Genomic DNA, 23,381 nt, shown 5'->3' on the forward strand with positions numbered 1-23,381 from the left:
GGTTTCTCCCTTAAATTCGGGAGCTCCTAAACCTCTCAACTCTTTTGCTACATTCATCATTTGAATTGGTGGAGCAGGAGGTTGAAGACGCGTTAGAATAGCGTCTAACGTTCTGAAGAACATATCTTGATCTTGCACAGGCACTCCTTGAGATGCCTGTTCTTCACCTTGCCTGTCCAGGGTAGGTAAATTACAGCTTTCAGCAGGCCTATCTTCTCCCGCTTCACTTCGGGAGCTATTATGTCCGGACATCTAATAAGAATAAACACATTATTCTATTAGCAAAACAGCATACTCATACTATACCAGATCAGAAGTTCTCACTATTTGTTGGCATGTATTCCATTTAAAGACTCTATAGACTCTGGTTTATGCCTAGAATCGGCTAAACCATGGCTCTGATACCATTAAATGTAACTCCCCCAACCCGTATCCCAACCCAGATACGAGTCAAAGATATTACATTGACTTTTAAAACACAACTCATTACAAATAATAGTAAAATACTTGAACTTATATTACGAAAAATACAATAATATACATATGGTAATATAATTTTACCAAAATATTCAGAGCATACACAACTTAACTCTTTAATTACATGCCAACATCCATTTTTATAACAAAATGACCTACTGATTAAGTTGCTTCTGATCTGATAGTTGCAGGAGTAATATTGTCCAGCTGCTTAACCTCGAATTGTCTACTTTATCGGATCCTACGTGTGAAACACTCACACGCTAAGTCATCGACTTAGTGAGGAAATAATATAATAATAATATCAATAAATATAAAGTAATTGCCAAAATGAGATGGGTTGCAGTAATAAGATGTATGTAAACAATACAATAACCAAAACCGTGTTTCTTACACATATACTTATCAAATTCACATTCATAAGTTCGCCTTAGTAAGTTCATTAGCACATGGTACCATACAGAGAACCTAAGGTATGTGAGTATTGTGAGGTTGTGCACTATGCTGTCACCACAGCTCATATAATTGCACCTAAGTGCCACGTAGAATTGCACCGGAGTGCCATATAATAATGTCCATAAGGACCACATATCATTCCTTAAGAATCATATACATATGCCAAGGATCAAGTATGTGTCTCACCATACTTCACACATGTTCCAAAGAATACATATATGTCCCGAAGGACCACATATCATTCCTTAAGAATCATATACATATACCAAGGATCAAGTATGTGTCTCACCAGACCTTACACATGTTCCAAAGAATACATATATGTCCCGAAGGACCACATATCATTCCTTAAGAATCATATACATATGCCAAGGATCAAGTATGTGTCTCACCAGACTTCACACATGTTCCAAAGAATACATATATGTCCCGAAGGACCACATAGACCCTCTACCCTTGGCATGCCAACTATACCTATAGTTTTCATTTACATAACATGGACTTTTACAATTTATCTAATTCATATCATGTAGACATATTATTTCCATACCTTTATCATATAACTCATATAACTTTTCTTTCATATTCATGTCCCATAATGCATATGGTATGGATTCATGTCATATATCATCATATGAACTACGATCATGTATCAAAATATTGAATCTAGACTTATCACAAGTCTAGAACTGAACAAAATACATATTCATGCTATGCATATGCACTCACCTAGATTTCTTTGTCTTTCCCTCGATTGATCCTACTTGTCGATGGTTCCGGAACTCGATTAGGCTCAATATCTACATAAGCAAAATTTTCAAGATGATTATCAGATGCCTAAGTCTTAAAATTAACCTCTAATAGCCTACCAATTTAAGGGATTAATAGTTTAGTCTCTCTTCTTTCTTCTTTTTTTTTCATTATGGGGAATCGGTTCCCCCCCTAGGGGTATCGATTCCCCTCTAGCATTCTGGAAATTCATATTCGTTTGAGGGGGGATCGATTCCCCTTGAATGGGTACCGATTCCCCTAGCCCAGAAATCCCATTTTGAGCTCGAAAATCACCTTATTTCAGCTCAACCTTCCTATTTCAATTCCTTTAATACTCCTACTTTAATACACATACTTAAACTTATTTCTATTCCATAATCGCTTCTTTAACTCCAAATCTAGTCATTCTTATGTAATTACAAAAATTATACTAGTTTTGCAACATGTTCAAATTCCTATTCTAACACTTCCTATCCCTTAATTAACTTGATGACAAGTCAAATCTCACTTCCAATTCTTATTATGGACTCTAATCTAAGATTTCACTTTTCTACTTCCTTTCTTAATTCTTCTATACTTCTCCTCTTGAGGTTTTAAAACAATTTAAACCTCCTTAAGCTTAACTATTGCCTAATAGTCATGAATCAACCATAAATTCATCAAGAAATTCACTAACAAGAAAATCTTACTAGCTTGGGTCTCACGTATGAAGAAGAAGAGGGAAGAAGAAGGAAGAAGAAGAAAGAAGAAGATGACTCTGGAAGCTTGTTTAATTTCCTACTCTTCCACGTGCTTAATATAATACTAACCCCAAAATTATATTGCTATAAAAAGACCATGTTGTCCTTCTAATCTTCCTTCTTTATAATTCAATCCTACACCAAATAACTCAAATAGGTCATTGAACTCTTCCATCATTCTACTTAAATCACCAAATGCTGAAATTTTACAAATTAATCACTAACCCGACATGGAGGATGTTACAGTCGCTGTGGTCCCAAAAAGCAAGAAATAAATGGATCCTCTATGGAGACAAAAGTACAAGGTTCTTCCACACTTCCACCATGAGTAGACGAAGAAGGAATATGGAAACAGCGCTGAAAACTTCGGAAGGCTCATGGTGCTCAGACCAAGAACAATTAAAGAAGATGGCCATCGAGTTTTATAAGAATTTGTTCACCAGCGCAGGAGGAGATGGATATGCCTATGGAATTCGAAATGCTTTTCCAAAATTAGAAGCAAGAAGAATGGAAACTCTAATACCAACAGTTACCGAAGAAATCAATGGGGTAGTGATGAAGAAGAACCCCTGGAAGGCACCAGGAGTAGACGGTTTACATGCTGTTTTTTACCAAATGAACTGGCCGATCGTGGGTAAAACAATACGTCAATTGGTGCAGGATTTATTCAATGGAAATCCAATAAGTGAATACTTGAACAAAACGCTGCTAGTACTTATCCCGAAAGTCGACGACCTATAAGCTTATGCAGAGTCTTATATAAGGTGGTTACGAAGATTATGGTGAATCGAAAAACCGCTCCTATCTGAATGAATCTCGCACACCCAAGCTAGCTTCGATCCAGGGCGATCCATTATGGATAATATTATCATAACGCAAGAAATAGTCCACTCTATGAGAAATAAGAAAGGGAAACGAGGGTGAATGGTGATGCAAATCAATCTCGAAAAGGCGTATGATAGATTAGAATGGTCTTTTATAGACGATATACTATAGGACATCACAATTCCAACAAGCATGCGAAGAATGATTATGCAGTGTGTATCGTCAGTCTCGATGCAAATCCTGTAGAACGGCACAATGACTGAATCCTTCAAACCATCCAGAGGAATCAGACAAGACGATCCAATTTCACCTTACCAATTTGTTACGTGTATGGAAAGATTGGCCCAAGCGATTAACCGTGAAGTTTCAAATGGACACTGGAAACCGTTAAAACATCAAAAGAAGGCCCAACAATTTCTCATCTGATTTTTGCAGACGATATGATTCTTTTCGCAGAAGCTTCAATCGATCAACTTCATGTGATCCGGAAAGTGTTGGAGAAATTTTAAGCTGCATCAGGACAAAAGGTAAGTACCGAGAAAACCAATATCTTTTTCTCACACAATGTATGTACCAATGGAAGCAGAAAAGAACACAAGTGGAACCTACGGATTCAAGGAAGTACTCAACTTGGGAAAATATCTTGGAGTACCAATTCTACACGGTAAAACCAAGCAAGAAACTTACAGGTACCTAGTGCAAAAAGTACAAGACAAATTGTCATGATGGAAAGCAAAACATCTATCTCTTGCCGGTAGGATTACACTAGCAAAGGCGGTGTTGTCAGCCATTCCAACCTACACAATGCAAACAGCCGTATTACCTAAAGGAATTTGCTCAGAGACAGAACGATTAATAAGAAGATTTATTTGGTGTCACTCGTTGGATAAAGGTGGGATCAACCTAATCAAACGGGACACGGTATGCATGGCAAATTCCGATAGATGAACGGGTCTGAAAAAGTTAACACAACCAAACGAAGCACTCCTTATGAAGGTGCCATTCCAGTTAATAAGAGGAAAGGAAACTCTGGGTGAAATTCCTGCGTGCAAAATACAAGTGGAGGATGTATTACCAGAATCCATAAGGCGGGACACGGTATGCATGGCAAATTCCGATAGATGAACGGGTCTGAAAAAGTTAACACAACAAAACGAAGCACTCCTTATGAAGGTGCCATTCCAGTTAATAAGAGGAAAGGAACAACTCTGGGTGAAATTCCTGCGTGCAAAATACAAGTGGAGGAATGTATTACCAGAATCCATAAGGAAAACAAACTGTTCCCAGATTTGGAAGGGTCTGACAAAAATCTGGGAAGCTACAAGGAAGGAAACCATATGGAATATAGGAAATGGTGAAAAAACTAGCTTCTGGAACGATTCATGGATAAGCGGGATAAATTAAAAAACCATGCTAAGAATCCAAGGCAGCACGATCTGGGTTCTGAAACAATTGCAGCCAATGGTGAACGATGCTGGAGAATGGAAATGGGAAGAGCTAGAAGAAATACTTCCGTCTTCAATTCTGTTGAAAATCGCGGCAATCAAACCTCACTTCCAACCTTCAAAGACGATAAACCAGGTTGGCGACGGAGGGATGACAGAAAATTCTCGATAAAATCAGCATATGAAACCCGAACGGAGCACCAAAGGGCAGAGGAAGAACTAATATGGAAAACAATTGGTAAGTCCAAAGTATTACCCAGAATCAAAACCTTCATGTGGCTCGTAACTCACGGAGCTCTGTTAACAAACAAGGACAGGTTGAGAAGACATTTAACAATGGATGCGAGCTGCAAAACATGCGGTAATGGTGAGGAAGATAACAACCACATCTTGAGACACTGCACCCAGCACGATATGGATGGTGCTCATAAAAGAAGAAAAGATGGCAGAATTCTTCTCTCTAGAAATCAAGGAATGGATGCACAAGAACCAATCAACACCATCGTACTTTGCAAAGGAAGAAGAAACTTGGGAGATTATATTTGGTGCAATCATATGGAACTTGTGGTTACAAAGGAATCTACAAATCTTTGAGACTGAAAAGATCGTGAGAGAAACTGTGATTGACCGGAGCCGATGCCTTGTTATGGAAACGCATAGAGCTCTAGCCTCTGCAGGTACTCATCGAACAGATGGAAACACCCAAGTTCTGACAGAGACCAGACGGAAACCTCCCCTCCCAGGCTGACTAAAGGTGAACACAGACGGAGCTGTGAATAGAGTAAATGCTATGGCAGCTTGTGGAGGTGTGATCAGAGACGAGTATGGAAACTGGAAAATGGGGATTTCATAAAGTTATCGGTTCCTGCTCGGTACTCGAGGCTGAGCTATGGGGAGTCCTGGTAGGACTGGAAACAGCTTGGGAACTTGCAGTGAAGTTGATCATCAAGGTCGACAACAAATAAGTCTGGGGAAGCCTGCACTTTGCTGACCGGAAGGAGCTGGAAGCAACAATATGACACCATATTACAGGAATGATTAGGAAGGATTGGGAAATTGTAGCAATGCATACCCTCCAGCAGAAGTTTATAATTTATGGATAGAAGAAATGGTAGTATAGTAGTTAGAATAGTAAGTTTGTTTCTTAATTTACCAAAAAAAAATTCACAACTCAAAATTAATTCAAATTGATTTTTTTTAAATCAAGTTAAATTTTACTCACCTACTCTCAATCACATTCTTGGCTACCATCCATTACGACTCCTGCTCGAATATATTTTCTATCACATCAGATATGCTCGAATACATTAACTGGCTTAATTAACTAATTTTTGAAAAATAAAAATTCATTTTTCACTATTGCATAAATTATGACCTACGTGGTTATGAAGTAATTTTATCAAAGATTATATGAAAGAGGTAATTTATAGAAAAAGACTTCTTAAAAGCGCTTAATATTTTTCATAACACAAGTTATCCATCAAAATATATTAAGATCTCAAAAGTCCTAGCAAACACGGATTGTAACCAAGTCCTACCATTCAAACCACTTCAGCTTAATTCGATTCGCTGCGTCTCGGAGAAGCATCTTCGTCATCGTAAATATAGGGCTTCGATCCTCCCTTGGGGGCGGGCTGCGGCTGTGGCCATTTTCCTTTGTGGAGCTCTTATAAGGCCTGTCCTCGGTATCAGCTTCACGATCTGGAGTTCTGCTCCTTCCCCTGGGACTCGCACTGTAATCCGAACCATTGGTGTGCCTGCGGTCCCTTGGGGATGGGCTACGTCTATCTTGGGGGCTTCTTTCATCCAGTGGTGGACTATGCTTCCCCCTTGGGGCAGGGGAGGGACTTCTATTATCGCGCTCTGGACTGTGCTTCCTTCCTCGGGTTGGGGATGGAGAACGCCTATGGCGCTTGGGACTCCTTGATCTCCTATCGTCAAGCTCGAAACTTCTTTCTCGTTTCACAGGTGATCGAGATCGACTGTAGAAGGTTGAGAGATTCAACACACAAAAGAGAATGAGCCTGGCAACTTTCAAGACAAAAACAATTCCAGTATCTGAACTTGCAACTTGTCACGGGGAAAGCTAAATACAAACCTGTCACTACGACCCCGGCTGTAACTGCGGCTTCTGCTTCGGCCACGTCGGGGACTAGGTGAGCGTGAGTAACTACGTGGTCTACGGCAGCAACAATAAAATTAATACAATTGTCTCCCAAGTAAACAAAATAGAAATTTTTAAATGATAGAAACAACACTCTAATTGGATCAAACAGGTCAAAATAACAAAAACATATTGGGCTGTGAAGGAAAAGGACCTCAGTTTCTTCGGGCTGTTTTGACAATCTCTTTCTATGTGGCCTCGTTCCCCACATCGGTAACACTTGTTCTTCCAATCCCCAGCTTTGCAATCACGGGCCCAGTGACCATCAATTCCACAATTGAAGCAGCGGCCGGATCCAGGAGCAGGACCTCTTCCAGCATAATCGCGAGATCCACCAGGGGCACGGGGCACCTACATTGCAATTTTTCGTGTCACATCACCCAAACATTAGAAGGGATTAGAGAAATAAGTACTTAAAAGCATTAACCAAAGAACGGTTAAACTTCTCAATGGGTTACTTATAGCATTCATTGCCTTCTGGAAAATTTATGGCATATTATAAAACTTACTCCCTTGGCAAATTCCACAACGATACGGCATCCATCTAGGTCTCGACCATTCAATGAATATCTTGCATCATCAGCATCTCTAGGGTCACTGAATTCCTGTTATCAAGGAGCCAGACAAGAACATACACAAAACGAACGAAGAAAAGATCCAAGGAAAAAGATCATATTTTCAATATATGGTGAAGAAATTATAGACAACAGAGAAAATATTTTCGGCTTAAATTAAAGGAGAAATGAAATACATACAATGAATGCATAGTCTCGCTTCATATCCACATCACGTACTCTGCGCAAACGGGTGCCAGAAACAATAAGGCCATCATGACACAATTATCGAAGGGTTGATAATTCGCCCCTCACAGATGAACGAAAAACACCCACTTTTGATATTGTTGCCATTTCGATAAAAACACACAATAACACTATAGAAAGAATCGCCAAATCCACCAAAGTCACCCTCTCACCATAGACCTCCAGGTTAGGCAAAAGCCAAGGGACCTTCAACAAGATCATTCCAGTTAAACCAGACCGACATGTGGAGGGTTGCAACATTCTCTCTCATATTCTAATAGGAGGACCAGGGATCACAAACTACATTTAAGGGCTTTGGCAATGACGACTTTCTCCTACCTTGTCACTACACCCTGAACCTATCATACAGGCCGTAATAAAAAGGAATAGAACCAGGGACGCCCAAATGAAGAAAAACAAAACAAAACACTTGAACAAGTACACTAAATGAAATGCAGTTATTAAACCAACCAGTACACTAAATGAAATACAGTTATTAAACCAGTCTACCAAATAAGATAAATTTACAAACTCTTCAACATAGCAAAAAGATGCAATTACCTCCCATATCTGCTAAACATGTCCTCTAGATCACGTGATCTTGTCCTTGAGGACAAGTGACCAACAAAAAGGCGAGTGCCACCACGGCGATCATCATACCTAGGCATTTTGTCTTACCCTGCATTAACAATTGCCATAGAACCCCGGTAAAAAAAAAAGAAAGCACAAAATTTACATAATTAAAATACTCCAATCATTATTAATGGCATCAACAATCTACTTTAAGCTCAAGTCACCTTAAAGCTGTCGCTTTTGCTTTCATAGTAGAACAGAAAATACTAATAGATTTTCAATTTGACAGACAACTAAAATGTACAACTTTAATTTTAATTCTTTACAAATATCTCCTTAATATCCAATTGCACAAAGAAATTTATTATTAAAAGAAACAATCAAACAATATCAAAACAGACTCATAGTTTGTTCGATATTTTGCTCTTCTACTGAAAGGGCGGTCTTTAGCTTAATATCTCTTATATTCTCTTAGGATTACATTTACAATGCTATCTGATGCTACAACTTTGCTTCATTTAGAGCTAAATAATTTGCCTATATTGCTCTTACATAACTTCAGCTTTATTATGCTAAACAATATATATTAGTTGACTAGTAACCCTTCATAACTGTTACCGAAGGGGAAAAAAACAGTTCAAAACGCTTGATTTCTTATTCTATATAAATTCGGGGTACTCGATTTAGCTTATACTAAACAAACAAGGAGAAAAAACAATAAATTTCTCTGAAAAATCAAATTTTAATTTTAAATCTTTAAAAGTGTTTTAAAACATCAAATCCATACATCTTTAAATTTCTCGGAAAAACTAAATATAAATTTCAAAAGAATCAAATTTGAGTAAGGGATTTAATTTTTCTGCTCTCAATTCTAACAGGCTAAAGTATCAAATCCATAAATCTTGACATTACTATTACAAATCATAAGAAATAAATGTATGTGTCTCTGTGTTTTTGAAAAGAGATAATTTAAAAATTGAAAAACTACAAACTCAACAATATTTCAGATCTATGAAAAATATCAAGAATTTAAGGAAGTAAGAACATGAGAATTCAAAAGTAAATGGAAATTAAAACAATGAAAGAATAAAAGAAATACAATTTACAAACACACAAAGAAGCTTACGATTAAATTTCAGAGGCGAGAGGCGAGGAAGGAGATAATGAAAAACCCTAGAATTTTCGAAGAGAACGAGAGAGCTTAACTAAACGCAGCGTTTTCTTTTCGGTATTTATTGGGGCCTTAAGCCCTAAGGATAAGGATCTTTCAACACTGAAAAAATCAGTGGATCATAATTACTAAAAAGACCCCATATGGAATTACAATAATAGACTTGAGAAAAAACAAAACAGAAAAGTAACGTGTCAGAAACATTAATTAAATTTTTATTTTTTTGAGTTAATTACACATATATTATTCAGATTCAATCTTAGCCTCTAAACTTCAAAAACGTTATAATTAAGTCTCAAATTATCAATATCGTCGAAGCATATTTAAAATCTAAAAATCAATTTTTAAACATTGCACACTAACCGCTAGGGGTGCACAAAAAATCCGAATATCCGATTTTGCGAAAAAAATATCCGAAACCGGATTTGGGAAAAACCGGTTTTTTTTAACCGGATCGGATTTTTTTAAACCGGTTATTTTAACCGGTTTGGAGAAAAAAACCTAAACCGGTTTGAAAAAAACCGATTAAAAAACCAGTTTTTATCCGGGAAAAAAAAACCGGTCTGGGTTTAAAAAACTAGCCGTTGGAGGGGTTTTGTGACCGTTTTTGACCATTTTTTTCTTTAAAAAATTACCATTTTACCACCCTAAACATGTATAAATAGGTTGGGGATGTATTTGGTTGATTACAACTTTCTCAAATCTTATTACACAACACTTAAACATCTCTCAAATCTTATTTTTGTAATTTTTTGTTCATCATGAGTAACACGGCTGAATCTTCCGTCGGGGGAAACCTTGAAGTCGTGAGAGTGATCGAACACACTCGAAACAAAGATATTTGGGATCACTACGATTTATGTGAGATGTCAAATGGCTCGAGGAGGGCGCGTTGTAAACTTTGTCTAAAGTTTCTTGCATCGGAAGGAAACACAACGTTGAAGAACCATTTGACAAAATCATGCAAGGCACTTCGCTCAAGATCGGATCCTAGTCAATCGAATCTTACACCGCAAGGTGGTGTTTTTGTTTACGACAACGAAAAATTACGAGAAGCGTTTACAAAGTTCGTGATTACAAAAGCATTGTCGTTCGACCACTTTGATGATGAAGATTTCACGACAACAATTCAACAACTAATGCAACCACGTTATACGGTGAGGGAAAAAAATGATTTAGGATTCCAAGAACATCGTTATGGTGGTCGCTTACATGTGACGTTTGGAGTTCCCCTCATAATACCGGAAATTCTTTTTTAGCCGTTACGTCACATTGGTTAGATCAAGATAATTGGCAAATGATGAAAAGAACAATCGCGTTTGAATTATTCGGTGAGCCGCATACCCGTGCTAATTTATTTACACTTTTAAAAAGGATAATTTGTCTTTATAAATTAAAAAATAAAGTTTTTTCTATATCCTTTGATAATGCATCGAATAATACAAACGCGGTTCCAATATTGAAAATATTACTTTCACCGATTTTAGACGGTGCGTTTTTTCATACCCGTTGCGTTGCACACATAATTAATTTATCCGTGCAAGCCGGTTTGGAGGTTATTGAGCCGATTAGATTAGAATTTAAAACAATGATAAAATCAGTTCTTTGTAACAACAACAAAATACTAATGATTATAAACGATTTTGTAAGTCCGTTAACAAAAAAGCTTGGGTCCTAATTTGGATTGTCCAACTCGTTGGAACTCAACTTGGATGATGCATACTGCCTTAAGGCAAAGGGAAACATTGCAAACATTTCACGATCGGCTTTTCGAGAGGGTCATGTCCCAAACATTTATCCGGATTCGAGTTGGGAAACTATAGCCAAAATAACCGATTTGCTTGAGGTTTTAAAAATGCAACAACTTTTTTATCTGGTGTTTATTACCCTACTAGCCCGTTGGTTCTTAATCAAATATTTTTTGTTGGCTACCCGACTAAATGACTTTGAAACCGAAATTTTTCAAGAAATTGGCTTTGCAATGAAGGAAAAACTTTTAAAATATTTTAAGGAGATCCCCTCATTTTTACTTGTGCCGCCGCTTTAAACCCAACGTTAAATGTTGGTGGGGTTGAAACACTAATTGAACAAATTGCGTTTGCTTTTAATCTAACCGATGATGAACCCAACTTTGTCCAAAACCAAATAAATTATTTTAACAAATGTTTTCGCGACATGTTTGCAATTTATTTAACTAAATACGGATCAAGTAGTGTAATACACGATCAAATGAGAATGAATGTGGAATCATCTAGTAGACGTCCAAGTAACATAAATTTGAATCTTTTTAACACTCTTGTAAATTCTCAATCCAAACGATCACGTACTACCATCCCAAGTAGCGAGTTGAGAAATTACATGTCATGCGATTTTCTATCAAAAATGACATTTGAAGAGTTTGAAAGTTTGGATATTTTGCCTTGGTGGAAAGAAAAGGAAGCACAATTTCCGATTCTAGCCGCCATGACCCGTGATTTACTAACCGTCCAAGCTTCTACGGTAGCTTCGGAATCCGCTTTTCTGTTAGTGGCAGGGTTATATCGCAACGGAGATCAAGACTAAGTCCCGAGTCGGTGGAAGTATGCATTTGTTTAAAGGATTATTTGGATGGAGCGGCTCGTAAGCAACATATCACCACCCTAGAAGATGCAATTGATGCCGATTTGGAAGCAAACTTACACATTGAAGAAGTCAAACTTGAAATATCCCCTCCAAACGAAGAAGGCGAAGATGATGAAGAAGAGAGATGGCAATGTAGTTTATTTTTAAACTTTATTTCAATTATCGTAAACTTTGTTTCAATTATCAAACTTGAAGTTTTTAAGTATTTGAATTTATCGAACTTGGAAGTTTTTAAGTATTTGAATTTATCAAATTTGGAAGTATTTAAGTATTTCAATTATGTTGAGTTAATTAAGTATTTCAATTAAGTATTTGAATTTATCGAACTTGAGGTTTGATGCTTTCTCTTTGATTCTCTCTTGATTCTAGTTGCTTGATGTTTCTTGTCTTTGATCAATGGCTTCTAAGCTTGCTTAAATACACCTTGAATCACTTCTGAACGTTAGTGATAATTAATGAAGATAATATAGCCGTTTAAGTGTGAAAACATTTAATAAAAATGCTTGGAGCGTGGGGGAATCGGTACCCTCTAATAGGGAATCGGTTCCATCTCATAGGGAATCGGTTCCCTAAGTGTAAAATTCAAATATTTCGACCGTTGAATAGGGGAAAATCGGTACCCCCTATGGGGGGAATCGGTTCCCTCCGAGCATTCTGGAAATCTCGTTGCCAAACCATTTAGGGAGGAATCGGTACCCCCTTGGGGGGGAATCAGTTCCCTATGAGCAATCTGGAATTTTTGGCTTTGAAATGGTTCGAAATACTTTGAAAGATTATTTTGAAATTGTTTTAAGATTAAAACTTAATTTTACACTTAAGTAAGGATTAAAAATGATTTTTGAAATATTTGGAGTAATGTTTTGATATTTGAATAATTATATCGAATATACTTAGAAAATCATTTGGAAAATCTTAAAATTCATTTAACTTAATTTGTTATATCGAAATATCAAAATGTTTTCAACAAATTATCGTAAACTTTGTTGCAATTGATGACGATGTAATTTTAATAATATTAAAATCGATTTTTTTATAACCGGTTTTTTAAAAAAACCGGTTTTTTTTAAATCGAAACCGGTTACACCGGTTAGGATATCCGGCCCTCCTAACCGGTTAGAAACCGAATCGATTATTTTATAAATCGGTTTTTTTCTATGGGAAAAAACCGGATCGGATAAAAACCGATCCGGATCGGATTGAAATCCGACAAATGTGCAACCCTACTAACCGCACAGAAATCTCAATTTAAATTCAAGTTCCAACAACAGCAGACTTCAGTTTAGTTACATGTAAGGCTAGATCTAGACAAGTTCTTATTCATATATTTCAGGTCAAATGAAGGCTGAAGCCAAGCATACAAAAAACTATTTATAATGCGTTCCTTAAATCCGGTCTGAATCCGACCATACAACAAACAGAATTTGAAGTAATTCACAACTGTGATCGAAAAAAAGGGCTTCGATGAAGAAGTTCTTAATAACAACAATTCAGATTAGAAAACATCCTAAGTCTTGTTTAGGAAATCAAAAATCATTCTCGGAGAAATTAACTACAAGGTCCCAGTAATGGCCGACGCCCGCATCAGAAAATACCTTTCTCGCAGCTGCTTCGGTGATGCACTCGTGAACCGAGAACCTGTTGAAACTTGATTTAGCAACGCTGCCTTGCCAAACTAACACACACTTGTTAGGCGGTTTCTCTTCGTCGTCATCTTCGTCTCTATCACCGGTTTCATTTACAGCTTCAGCCCAATTAATTCGCCGAAGCATAAGCTTCCCGTACCTCTTAATGGATTTGCTTCCGCCTTCCACAACTACAACACTAATGCCCTCCGAGATCACGGCACAACCAGTCAAACGGTTTTCTTGGGCATTAACATCAACTTTGAAGCGGGTCTTGGGATGTGAGAGATCATTGACCCGGTAAACTGAAACGATTGTTTCCACTGTATTCGGGTCGTCAAAAAGCTTTCTCTCTTTCTTTTCACGGCGTTCAGCAGGGGTAAGCTTGCGAGCAATGTTTCTGTCTACGTGAGCCTGTTCCCGCTCAGCAGCAGCACTTCGGATTTCCATTTCAAGTTTAGTGGGATCTTGAGTTGCTTCAGAGCCTAAAACTTTCATTAAGTTGCTCAACTTAACTTTTGGTTTGGGGGGTTCTATCAGGCCTTGTCTAATCATCTCCTGTTTATCCTTTTCCCGGGCCAAACGTCGCTGAGTCCGAAGCTTCTTCTGCTCCTTCTTGGTTAGCTTCAGGGGCTGAGGCGGTGGTGGAGCTGGCTCAGCAGGAGGCTCAATTGGGCGAGGATGCTCAACATAAATCGTGATCTTCTTCTCCTTCAGTTTATCTACACTCAGCACACCATCAGCGATGTCATCATAGGAACCCGAGACAAGAAGAGGCAAATCCCTGAAAATGAAATGTAGAAGGATGAAATAACCTAGTCTTTGTAATCTATGTTGCTTTAACTCTTAATGTTCTATAAAAACCTGTGTCAAACACATACTCAGACATAGATATGCAAATATGGTCCAAGGACCCCTTAAATAAATGTAAAAAAAAATAAACATACCAATACCCGACACTTATACCGGAATCCAAGTAACATAGGCTGTAATGCATCCTTTAAGTTTTTTAACATGGAAATGACATATTATGCTGAACATAAATGCAAGTTTTTTTGCCTTTACACATGGTGAAGAGCATTGCATGCCTTGCTCAGTTTGAATACTAATAACAAAATCAAGAAGACGAATTTTGAACTTTTGCTTAATGTACGTTATAGTATCAAAACACTCTTTTACAGGAAATGCATATGCAAAATACTTACAGCCTAAGCAGAAAGTAAATAGAAACAACCATTACTAAGAATTTAGAGCAATAAATAAATCTTCCTCACATACCCAGCTGATGCATTTTCCGAGTCTAATTTGACAACATGTTGAATCAACCAAAACCTCCTAGTTAATTTAATTAATTAAAGGTATGTAAACTTAAAGTTATACGATAATGAAAGGAATATCAACTTACCACCACTCTATTTCAGGAATCGGGTCTTTTGGTTTCTCTTTTGTTATAATTCTTTCTGACACCTCAATTAAATTGGGATTTATATCCGCCTTTGCCTTTGCCAATTGTGCTTGCTTTGCTTTAAGCTCTTTCGCTTTTGCTTCTCCAAATTGACTCTGTAATAAATAGACAATAATCACAAAAACCAGAAAATCAAGTAATGGAAGAATCAAAGAAATTAAAACACAATAATACCTTCAATTTGATGATCTCCGCATCTTTTGACCATTTTCCTTCCTCTACGAACTGAAAACTCATCCTTTTTGGTCTAAGAAGCTTATTCTTATTGATTCCCATCCGCTCATCAAAATGTGGATTTGATTCCGGATCCACCTCTAGCTCAGGTTTAAGTATCTGGAATGCATCTTTCTTTTGCTTGTTAATGTTGACCTAAAAAATTAAAGGGTTTGAGTTAAATAATAGCCTTGAAAACAACAAAAATAGCACTGAAATAATAAAATAACAATGATTGCACCAAGAGTACAAATTTCACAAACCTTGAGGGTGCTAAGATTACTTGGTTTAGTCACGTTTATTATATTACCATGTTCGTCAATTTCCCTACCGAGTGCATCAACTCGTAGAACAGGTGCCTTAGTAGGTTTCTGAGCAACTGGAACATCTACTTGCACCTGTCCAGGAAACATGTTTATTAGAGGAGCAAACTGGCGGAATCCCATCTCAGCAGCCAGCTCTTGAGCACGTTTAACAGCTTCTAAATTGGGTATTGATGCAAGGCCCGGAACAGCAGCCACACCAGTAGTGGGTGGCTTTGAAGAAACCACCGGTGCAGTGGCAGGTTCGGCTGATGAGCTTGATGGTCCAGTGGCATTGGCTGTAGTCACAGACGAGGCTGGTCGCTGAACTGTTCCGGTTGCCACTACTGAACTTGAGTTAGGGCCTCTATTCAACTACACATGACAATACCAATGCAACATTAATATTTTTAAATTAAAACTGGGGAATTTTTTACTTTTGCAAAAAAAAAAGATGAACTTACGATGGGTATCTTCTTCATTTTCTCAGCTAATTCTTTCTGCATTTGTAAAGCCTTTTTTGCTTTGGCTAAGGCATCAAGAGAGAAGTTTGCACCACTTTTCCCAATAGATGAAGAGCCATCTGTACTAGATCCAGTAACCTCATGAGATCCGGTAACACTATATGCTTTATTTTCAGCAGTAGAAATCGAAGATACCTTGGTAGGAAGGGGGTGACCAGTCTTCGGTAATGATGCCTGAGCAGCATCCTTCACACATGGAAAAAAGTAAATTACATCAGCATACAAACTAATGATTACATCAATATTGTAGAACTTTGGATCAATTTTAAATTAGCATGATATCAACATAACTCCATTGAATCAGATGCATCCTATATTTTAGTTCAAATAATATTGTGCACTATTATACATTTCAATCTCATACTATCATGTGATGATAGCTAATATCTTAGTTATGCTTAAGTTAGTTTATATGGTCAAAAAAGTGAAATATCATATTAATCACAGGACAATAGAAGACACGTCAGTTCCTTGAAAGTTCATCAAAGCTTGGTTATTCGTACTCAGATGTGAATCTCAGACATTGGCATTATGTGTCATGAATATATTCAAATTTTCTATTTTTTTCATATACCCAACGGGTCAATTTCCATATCATATGAAATGCATCAAACATGGTGCAAGACAGATACTTCAAGAAAAATGTAGAACTGAAGCAACAAAGAATCAAATCATATATAATATTATGAACTTTTATTTTCTACAAGCCTTGAATTAGCAGTAAATGTAAGAAGGTAACAACTATGACTCCTGCAGACAAAAACTGAAGAACCCAGCAGCCCAAAGAAAGAACTAGGAAAAAAATCTGATAAACAAGGTTAAAATCGTACGTAAAAAGTACTAACTCAACAGAATGTAAATCATAATGCAACAATCCACTCCTAGTGAGAATGGTCATTTGAAAAAGTTGCAGAATATCTAGGGAATTTGATGTTCAAATCAGTGCATTTATATAGTGCCCACAACATGACATTACAGCAGCTGTTTTTCAGTTTTGGATCTCTCTCCACTACTGAAATTAACAGAAACATCTACAGCAATTGACTGCAACAATACTTATTGTGAAATTGCATAGACAATATCCATTTAAATCCCAGAAAACAACATGAAATCAATGCAACAAGATTAAGCTTCCTATCCTGAAACATTATGAAAAATACGCATTCCCAATAAATTAAAATCCAAGAGAAGCTTCAACGGAAATATATTAGATTACTAACAATAAAGCAATAAGGTTAGTTTCCAATCAAAATTGTTATATTTGCTACTTATTTTCTACTATTTTCCTCTTTATTTCATCATAACCATATTAAATTATAAACTATAACAAGCTTAGTCTTAGACGCTTTAGATTTTTCACAACTCACTACTTCTTGAAATAAATTTCATTTTCACTTTCATTTTCATTTTCCAACAGCCAAGCAAACAATAAAAAACAACGGCCGCAAAGATAAAACTGACAAAAAAAGAATTCTAGGACTCACATTGTGAACTGGATCACCACCACTGGCGCCATTGAATAACTCGATTTCATCATCTTCTTTAGCCTTATCCCCAAATCTCCTCCTCTCTCTCTTTTCCTTTCTGTTTTCTTCTCCCAGTTTACTCCTCTTCTCCCCTCTCTCCTCACTCTCCTCCCTCTCTTTCCTCTTCTTCCTTGCTTCGAATTCCTCGTAGGAACCCTCACGATGTTTCCTATCTCTCGAACCTTCCCTCTCGAAAGATCTCTCGCGCTCGTCACGGCGCGATGTGGAAGATCTATGATCCGACCGGCGATGAGAATCGCGGTCGTTGTGGTGACGATCGGAGTCACGGTGGTGCCTGCCGTCGCGGTCTCGGGATCGTTTGGATGCGTGTTTATCTTTGTCCATAGGTTTTCTTTAGGTAAGGGATTTTCGGTGTGGGTTTTGGCTCTCTTTTATCTCGCTCTCGCTCGGGCTCAGGTATTTCCATTTTTTTGGTTAAAGGGAAAAAATTCTAAATTAATGTAACCCTTATGTCCCAAACACGACGTGGTTTTGGTAGCTGTTCATATGAGTATATAAAACTCGACTTTACTAAAACAAAAAACAAAATTTTTTAGTCGTTCAACATGACTTAAATCATATTTTAATAAATTCGAATTTACTCAAAAATTAAAAAAAATTGAGTTATAAAATAAGATTTAAATAACTCAAATTTTTTAATAATTAATGGATTGTTCAAGTCGAATCTTTCAATTATGCACGATATATATATATATATATATATATATAATATAGATGTGTCATATATAAAATCATTTAAAATAGAATCAATTAATATTATAACATTATAAATATTTACAATTAAATCTAAATAAAAACTCAAATAATATGAATTCATTCTATTCTATTCAAAAAATCAAATATAATTTAAATTATAAAAAATAACTCATCAAAATCAATTTAAACTTAAATATTAATTATTAAAAATTTTGAGTTATTTAAAACGTATTTTATAACCGTTCATATTAGCTTTGGGTCATCGATAAATTCCAAGTTCATTTTGCAATATCAGGGTTGGGCTGAATCGAACTGCAGTTTATACATTCTGGGACAAAGCAGCATTCAGTCCCTAGATTTGATAATATTTTCTAACTTGGTCCGTAAATTTATTTTCATCCACATTGGTCCTAGAACTTGATATTTTTACGAAATTAATCCTTAAACTTAATTTCTTTTTCATTTTGATGATATAATTCTCGGAGGCTGTCCCATATCATCGTCTAATAATTTTTAAGGATATATTTTTCTTTCCAAGCAATGACATGATACAATCGTGACACATCATTAAATAGTTGAAAATTTAAATTTTGATACTAAATTAAACAAAAATTCTAAAATACAACTTGTTAATATAAGATTAAAAATGACATCAAAAGCATAATATTTTAGACTGAACTAAAAATATTATTTTCTCCGTAATATTTTCAATTATAATCAAAATTATTACAAATTATATAACCTTTTCGATTAAAAAGTCCAAACATGCTTAAAATCCAATATTCATTCGATTTATCGGAACACGGAAAGATTTGTAACGAAAGCAAAACAAACATGAATTGTAGTAATAATACAGTTTAATCACAGGAAAAGCTAGTCATTCATACATTTCAAGGCCAAGGATTCAATACATACTGAATATTGAGGAGTTAAAAACATGACCGGTTCGAGTCCGACGGAATGGGCTAATTTACGACAATGCTGATCGCATGAAATCCGCAGATGAGAACCGAAGCAATGCTTATGAAAATTAGCTCCGGGAAATCTCGACTAGTATTCAAGCTCTGATAATTTATGCATGTGAAACGATGCCTCGTTGATGATGTATCGCCTCTCAGTAGCTTGAACATCACCTTCTGGACTGGAACTCATGCCTTCACCACCAATGAACTAGAATATGGACTCAACAAACTCAAAGGACATGTAACAAAAGGATTCAGACCATTCATTCGAACTGCTTTTACCTTGCGAACCGTGGCCATGAACGTAGGGTGTACGTGGTGCAGATGCCGAAAGTTATTATCCTTATTTAATCTTATCTTCCGCATATGCCATTTCGGGTCTCATTTCTAATATTCATCTTCCTTTTTTCTTTTTCGAAAGCTATAGATTCACGTATTAGAGGGCATAAATCCTATCGACTTCGACTTCCGAATTAGTGAAGTCGGAATGAAGCAAAGAGTTGGATCCACTTCTCCTTGAATTCTTTCCCCTCTTCCTTCTAGTCCTCTTCGATTTCACCACATAGTAAGTCATGGTGCCGAGAACTCCTGCCATTATCAAACCCCCTACGACGGTAACCAAAATTGCAGCCCACTTATGTTTCCGGCCCACCACTATATACGAGGAGGCCATAAAGGCAACTGAAGTGCAGACAGAGGCCAACCACATCAACTTGTTAATCACTTCCACCACCTGTTTCTCGGCTTTGGTTTCACCTCGGACCAAAGTAATTTGAACGACGACAACTGCCAAAGAGGTGAAGAGGGCAATAGCATTGAAGATGAAGAAGATTTTGAAAGAACTCGAGCTTACCACCACCGCAACCCCGCTATCTTGATCTCCTCCAGGCACGGTAAATATAGCTGCAAAAGCAACCGTTGCAAATAGAACGGCTACCACAGTCACGGAATTCGTGGCGTTATTGATTCCTTCTCGGTGGAGTTTTCTAAGTTCCTTCGAAATATTATGAACATTTTTGTTGGTTCTTCTGGTTTGTTCGAGCTGTGTATGAACATCTTTCTTAATTTGCGTCACCGTCTGCCTCAACTCATCCCTCGGTTGATTCAGTTCATTAGCTCTGAGAGCACCTTTACGAGAAAGGCAGCTCTTTATTTCTGCAGATTCTGCAGAGAGTGGAAGCCCTTCAGCTATGTCAAAAGCCGTTTTATGGTCTCTGGTGAGTGCATTGACATTCATATCAGGAAGGGACAACAACACATCAACAATCTGCAAGAAAATAGCAAGATTCATCAATATGAAACTGTTTCGAAAAAAATTGTGAGGAATGTCACTATCCTCATACCATGTTCAAATATGTACTCGAACACAAGTACGTCAAGAAAAATAAAGTTGGATCAACATAGTAGTACCAGTTTCCGACATCATTGAGACATGCTTCTACCTATATAGCAAGAATTGATAATGAAGTGAGAGAATTGTCGTACCTCTGCTCTCTTTTTCCTAGTGGCTACATGTAGTGCGGTGTTCCCGAACTTGTCCGGGAGCATCACAATAGCAGCATCTGCCTCGAGAAGCAACTTCACCACCTCACAGCTCTGCCCTTTAACAGCCATGTGCAATGCTGTCTGTCCTTTCTTGTCAGTTCTTCTCGCCAACTGCGGATCTTTGCTCAACAATGTTTGCACGACATCTACATGCCCCTGTCGAGCAGCTAGATGTAATGCATTTTTCCCGTTTGATCTCGTACTCTCTAGCAAGCCACCATCTCTCGATAGCAGCTCATTAACTACAGCCGTATGCCCTTTGGTAGCTGCTGAGACAAGAGGGGTTGCATTCGATGGCCCAAATGTTTGGCATAGACCAGGATCATGATCTAGTAGCACCTGGACAATACCTGCAAGGAATGGATCAGGTCATATTTCCATCCTAGAATCCACGGAACTCAATTGAAATAGGATTACCGATACCACAACTGGCCTGTAGAAACAAAAACTAATAACAAAGGCATTTGTTCATGTAGCTCTATGTTTTTAACTATTTCGTTCCCAAATAGTCTACATCTTTTCATAAACAAAAAGCTTGCTGAAAGGAACAAGTTTATATATGACACAAGTCAAAGGAGGCCTAGTAAAAGTATTCCATTTTTTCATTTTGGCTCAGAATTTACTCTCTCCCTTCCTCCTACGTTTTCCGAGAATAAAACATGGCTTAAATGTCAAACTTATTCAACAGACATCCAGATCGACTTGAACATGTACTTTTACTACATGTCATATTCACAAGAACTCGACTATACAATTGAAATCAAATAACAACACAAGCAAACTCACAAGATGAAAGTTAAGGATCATTACCATGGTGCCCTTGGCTTGCAGCAATATGCAACGGATCAAACCCAGATTTATTCTTCTTAGTAACAGTCTCTTTGTTTGAGTATTTTAGCAACTCCTTGACAACATCAAGGTGTCCTTTCTCCGCAGCAGTAAACAAGGCAGTCTCCCCCAACTCATTTACCTCGTTAACCACACTAGCCTGTATTTCCGAGACCTCCATATCAAAATCTTCACCACTTGCAGTCTTCATCATCTGCGAATCAATATCGGCAAGAATCTGCTTCACAGCTGCCAAATCACCACGCTGTGCTGCCAAGTGCAGCTCAGTGTCATTATGGCGTCCGGTTACCTGTTTCACATATTTCTTTTTGCTAGCCTGATCAATGCGCTTGCCAGAATTCGATAGGACCAGAGCAGGGGCTGTTGCTGACGATGGTGACGGTGTTGCTGAGGGTTCTCCAGTACCAGAACTGGAATTGGTGAGGCTACTGGACATCCTGTCAATCCGCTTGTTAGAATTTGATAGGATCAATGCTGGGGCCGTTGCTATAGATGAGGGTGATGGTGTTGCTGAGTGGTCCGTAACAGTAGAACTGCAACTGGTGAGGCTACTTCCCATCCTATCAATACGCTTGCTGGAATTCGATAGGATCAAAGCAGGAGTCATTGTTGCAGTTGAGGAAGGTGATGGTACCGGCGAAGCTTCAATGCCGCAATTATGACTCGGATGTGGACTCACCAGTCCTTTCTCCAGATCCATATCTCCACCTTAACAATCAACAATCAATAATAATTATTAAACTAATCACAAATTTATCATAATCCTTAACCCCATCACCAAAAAATAATAGATTATTTGATTTTTCAGTATTTATCAATGAATCAACTACAAAAAAATTGATGCCAACTTCCAATTTCTTCATCTTAAAACGTAATTTCAAACTAAAACCACCACAAAATTCAAAATTAAAGAACCCTAATCCCCAATATATTTCTTAAGAACTAAGCTCCAATGGATCTAGATATAAACTAAAATTTAAGCTAAAAATTCAATTAAGAAACTGACAAGTCGGCTGAACTACGCCGATTTAGCATTTTTCTTTCTAAAAGAACCCATAAAATACTTTGAAGAAAGAATCAAAACCCACAATCAAAAAGTGAAGCTTTAAGTTAAAGGATCAAATTTTACACCTAAAAAAAGAATGAAAAAATATATGTATATAAATAAAAGAGAAATGACATTGAAAATTTACAGATAGGTCAAAGGAGAGTCAACAGTGTTACCTTCTTGAATTGAAGATGAGGCCATGGTTGAAGAAGAGAGAAGCAAAAGGTGAGAAGAAAATGGGGAGAACTGATGGAATATTTATTTAGAATAAAAAAAGAGTAAATGTAAAAAAGGACAAACGAACGAAGAACAAAGAACAAGTTAGTGGATGGTCAAGGAAGGAGGAAGGTGTTCGGAAACTGCTGTGTCTAATATAATCAACATTAAAAATTGGGTAAGCTATACGGATGACCCCTTAAATATTTTATTTGTCCAACTTTAATCAGCTATTAAAAAAATATTTTTTTCTCTTACGTTCTCGGTCTGAGTTGACAATTCAAAGAATTATTTTTTTTATTTTTTAATTATAAACTCAAATTTCGTTAATAGATTAACGAGAGTTAA

The 23,381-nt window shown here is 37.1% G+C and overlaps 2 protein-coding genes and 1 pseudogene across 9 annotated transcripts; all 3 read right to left on the minus strand.

The window, feature by feature from the left end:
• Positions 1-6,157: 6,157 nt before the first annotated feature.
• On the minus strand, positions 6,158-9,484 carry LOC120147176 (annotated as a pseudogene).
• Positions 9,485-13,561: 4,077 nt separating this feature from the next.
• On the minus strand, positions 13,562-18,158 carry LOC120147174 (protein RDM16-like). Of its 7 annotated transcripts, none has more exons than XM_039160610.1 (8): positions 17,655-18,158; positions 16,879-16,975; positions 16,306-16,356; positions 16,111-16,229; positions 15,608-16,021; positions 15,306-15,500; positions 15,072-15,226; positions 13,562-14,450 (listed from the first exon to the last, which is right to left on the minus strand). In XM_039160610.1, the coding sequence occupies exons 1-8, from the start codon at positions 18,039-18,041 to the stop codon at positions 13,568-13,570; spliced, it is 2,301 nt and encodes a 766-aa protein (XP_039016541.1). In that variant the 5' UTR covers positions 18,042-18,158; the 3' UTR covers positions 13,562-13,567. The 7 variants fall into 7 exon arrangements, with proteins under 7 accessions (XP_039016541.1, XP_039016546.1, XP_039016548.1 ...); XM_039160615.1 differs by having other exon boundaries at positions 16,111-16,234; positions 17,655-17,667; XM_039160617.1 differs by lacking the exon at positions 16,879-16,975 and having other exon boundaries at positions 17,655-17,744.
• A 1,557-nt stretch (positions 18,159-19,715) lies between these two features.
• LOC120147175 (ankyrin repeat-containing protein ITN1-like) lies at positions 19,716-23,139 on the minus strand. 2 transcript variants are annotated; one of them, XM_039160619.1, is made up of 5 exons: positions 22,994-23,139; positions 21,731-22,477; positions 20,861-21,270; positions 19,809-20,642; positions 19,716-19,755 (listed from the first exon to the last, which is right to left on the minus strand). In XM_039160619.1, exons 1-4 carry the CDS (start codon positions 23,016-23,018, stop codon positions 19,812-19,814), a joined length of 2,013 nt encoding a protein of 670 aa, XP_039016550.1. In that variant the 5' UTR covers positions 23,019-23,139; the 3' UTR covers positions 19,716-19,755; positions 19,809-19,811. The 2 variants fall into 2 exon arrangements, with proteins under 2 accessions (XP_039016550.1, XP_039016549.1); XM_039160618.1 differs by lacking the exon at positions 19,716-19,755 and having other exon boundaries at positions 19,782-20,642.
• Positions 23,140-23,381: the final 242 nt, after the last annotated feature.

Source organism: Hibiscus syriacus, unplaced genomic scaffold (genome assembly GCF_006381635.1).
Source record: "Hibiscus syriacus cultivar Baekdansim isolate YM2019G1 unplaced genomic scaffold, ASM638163v2 tig00110933_pilon, whole genome shotgun sequence".
NCBI lineage: Eukaryota > Viridiplantae > Streptophyta > Magnoliopsida > Malvales > Malvaceae > Hibiscus > Hibiscus syriacus.

Bases quoted from the DNA above. Each gene is read 5' to 3' on its own strand.
- LOC120147174 (XM_039160610.1), bottom strand. From the start codon at position 18,041: ATGGACAAAGATAAACACGCATCCAAACGATCCCGAGACCGCGACGGC. The intron at 16,976-17,654 runs GTGAGTCCTAGA...CTTGTTTATCAG, and splicing joins GTGGTGATCCAGTTCACAAT to ATTTTTTTCCTAGTTCTTTC. The intron at 15,501-15,607 runs GTTTGTGAAATT...TTAATTTTTTAG, and splicing joins GTAATCTTAGCACCCTCAAG to GTCAACATTAACAAGCAAAA.
- LOC120147175 (XM_039160619.1), bottom strand. From the start codon at position 23,018: ATGGCCTCATCTTCAATTCAAGAAG. The intron at 22,478-22,993 runs GTAACACTGTTG...TTGATTGTTAAG, and splicing joins CTCATCTTCAATTCAAGAAG to GTGGAGATATGGATCTGGAG. The intron at 21,271-21,730 runs GTAATGATCCTT...CATTCCTTGCAG, and splicing joins TGCAAGCCAAGGGCACCATG to GTATTGTCCAGGTGCTACTA.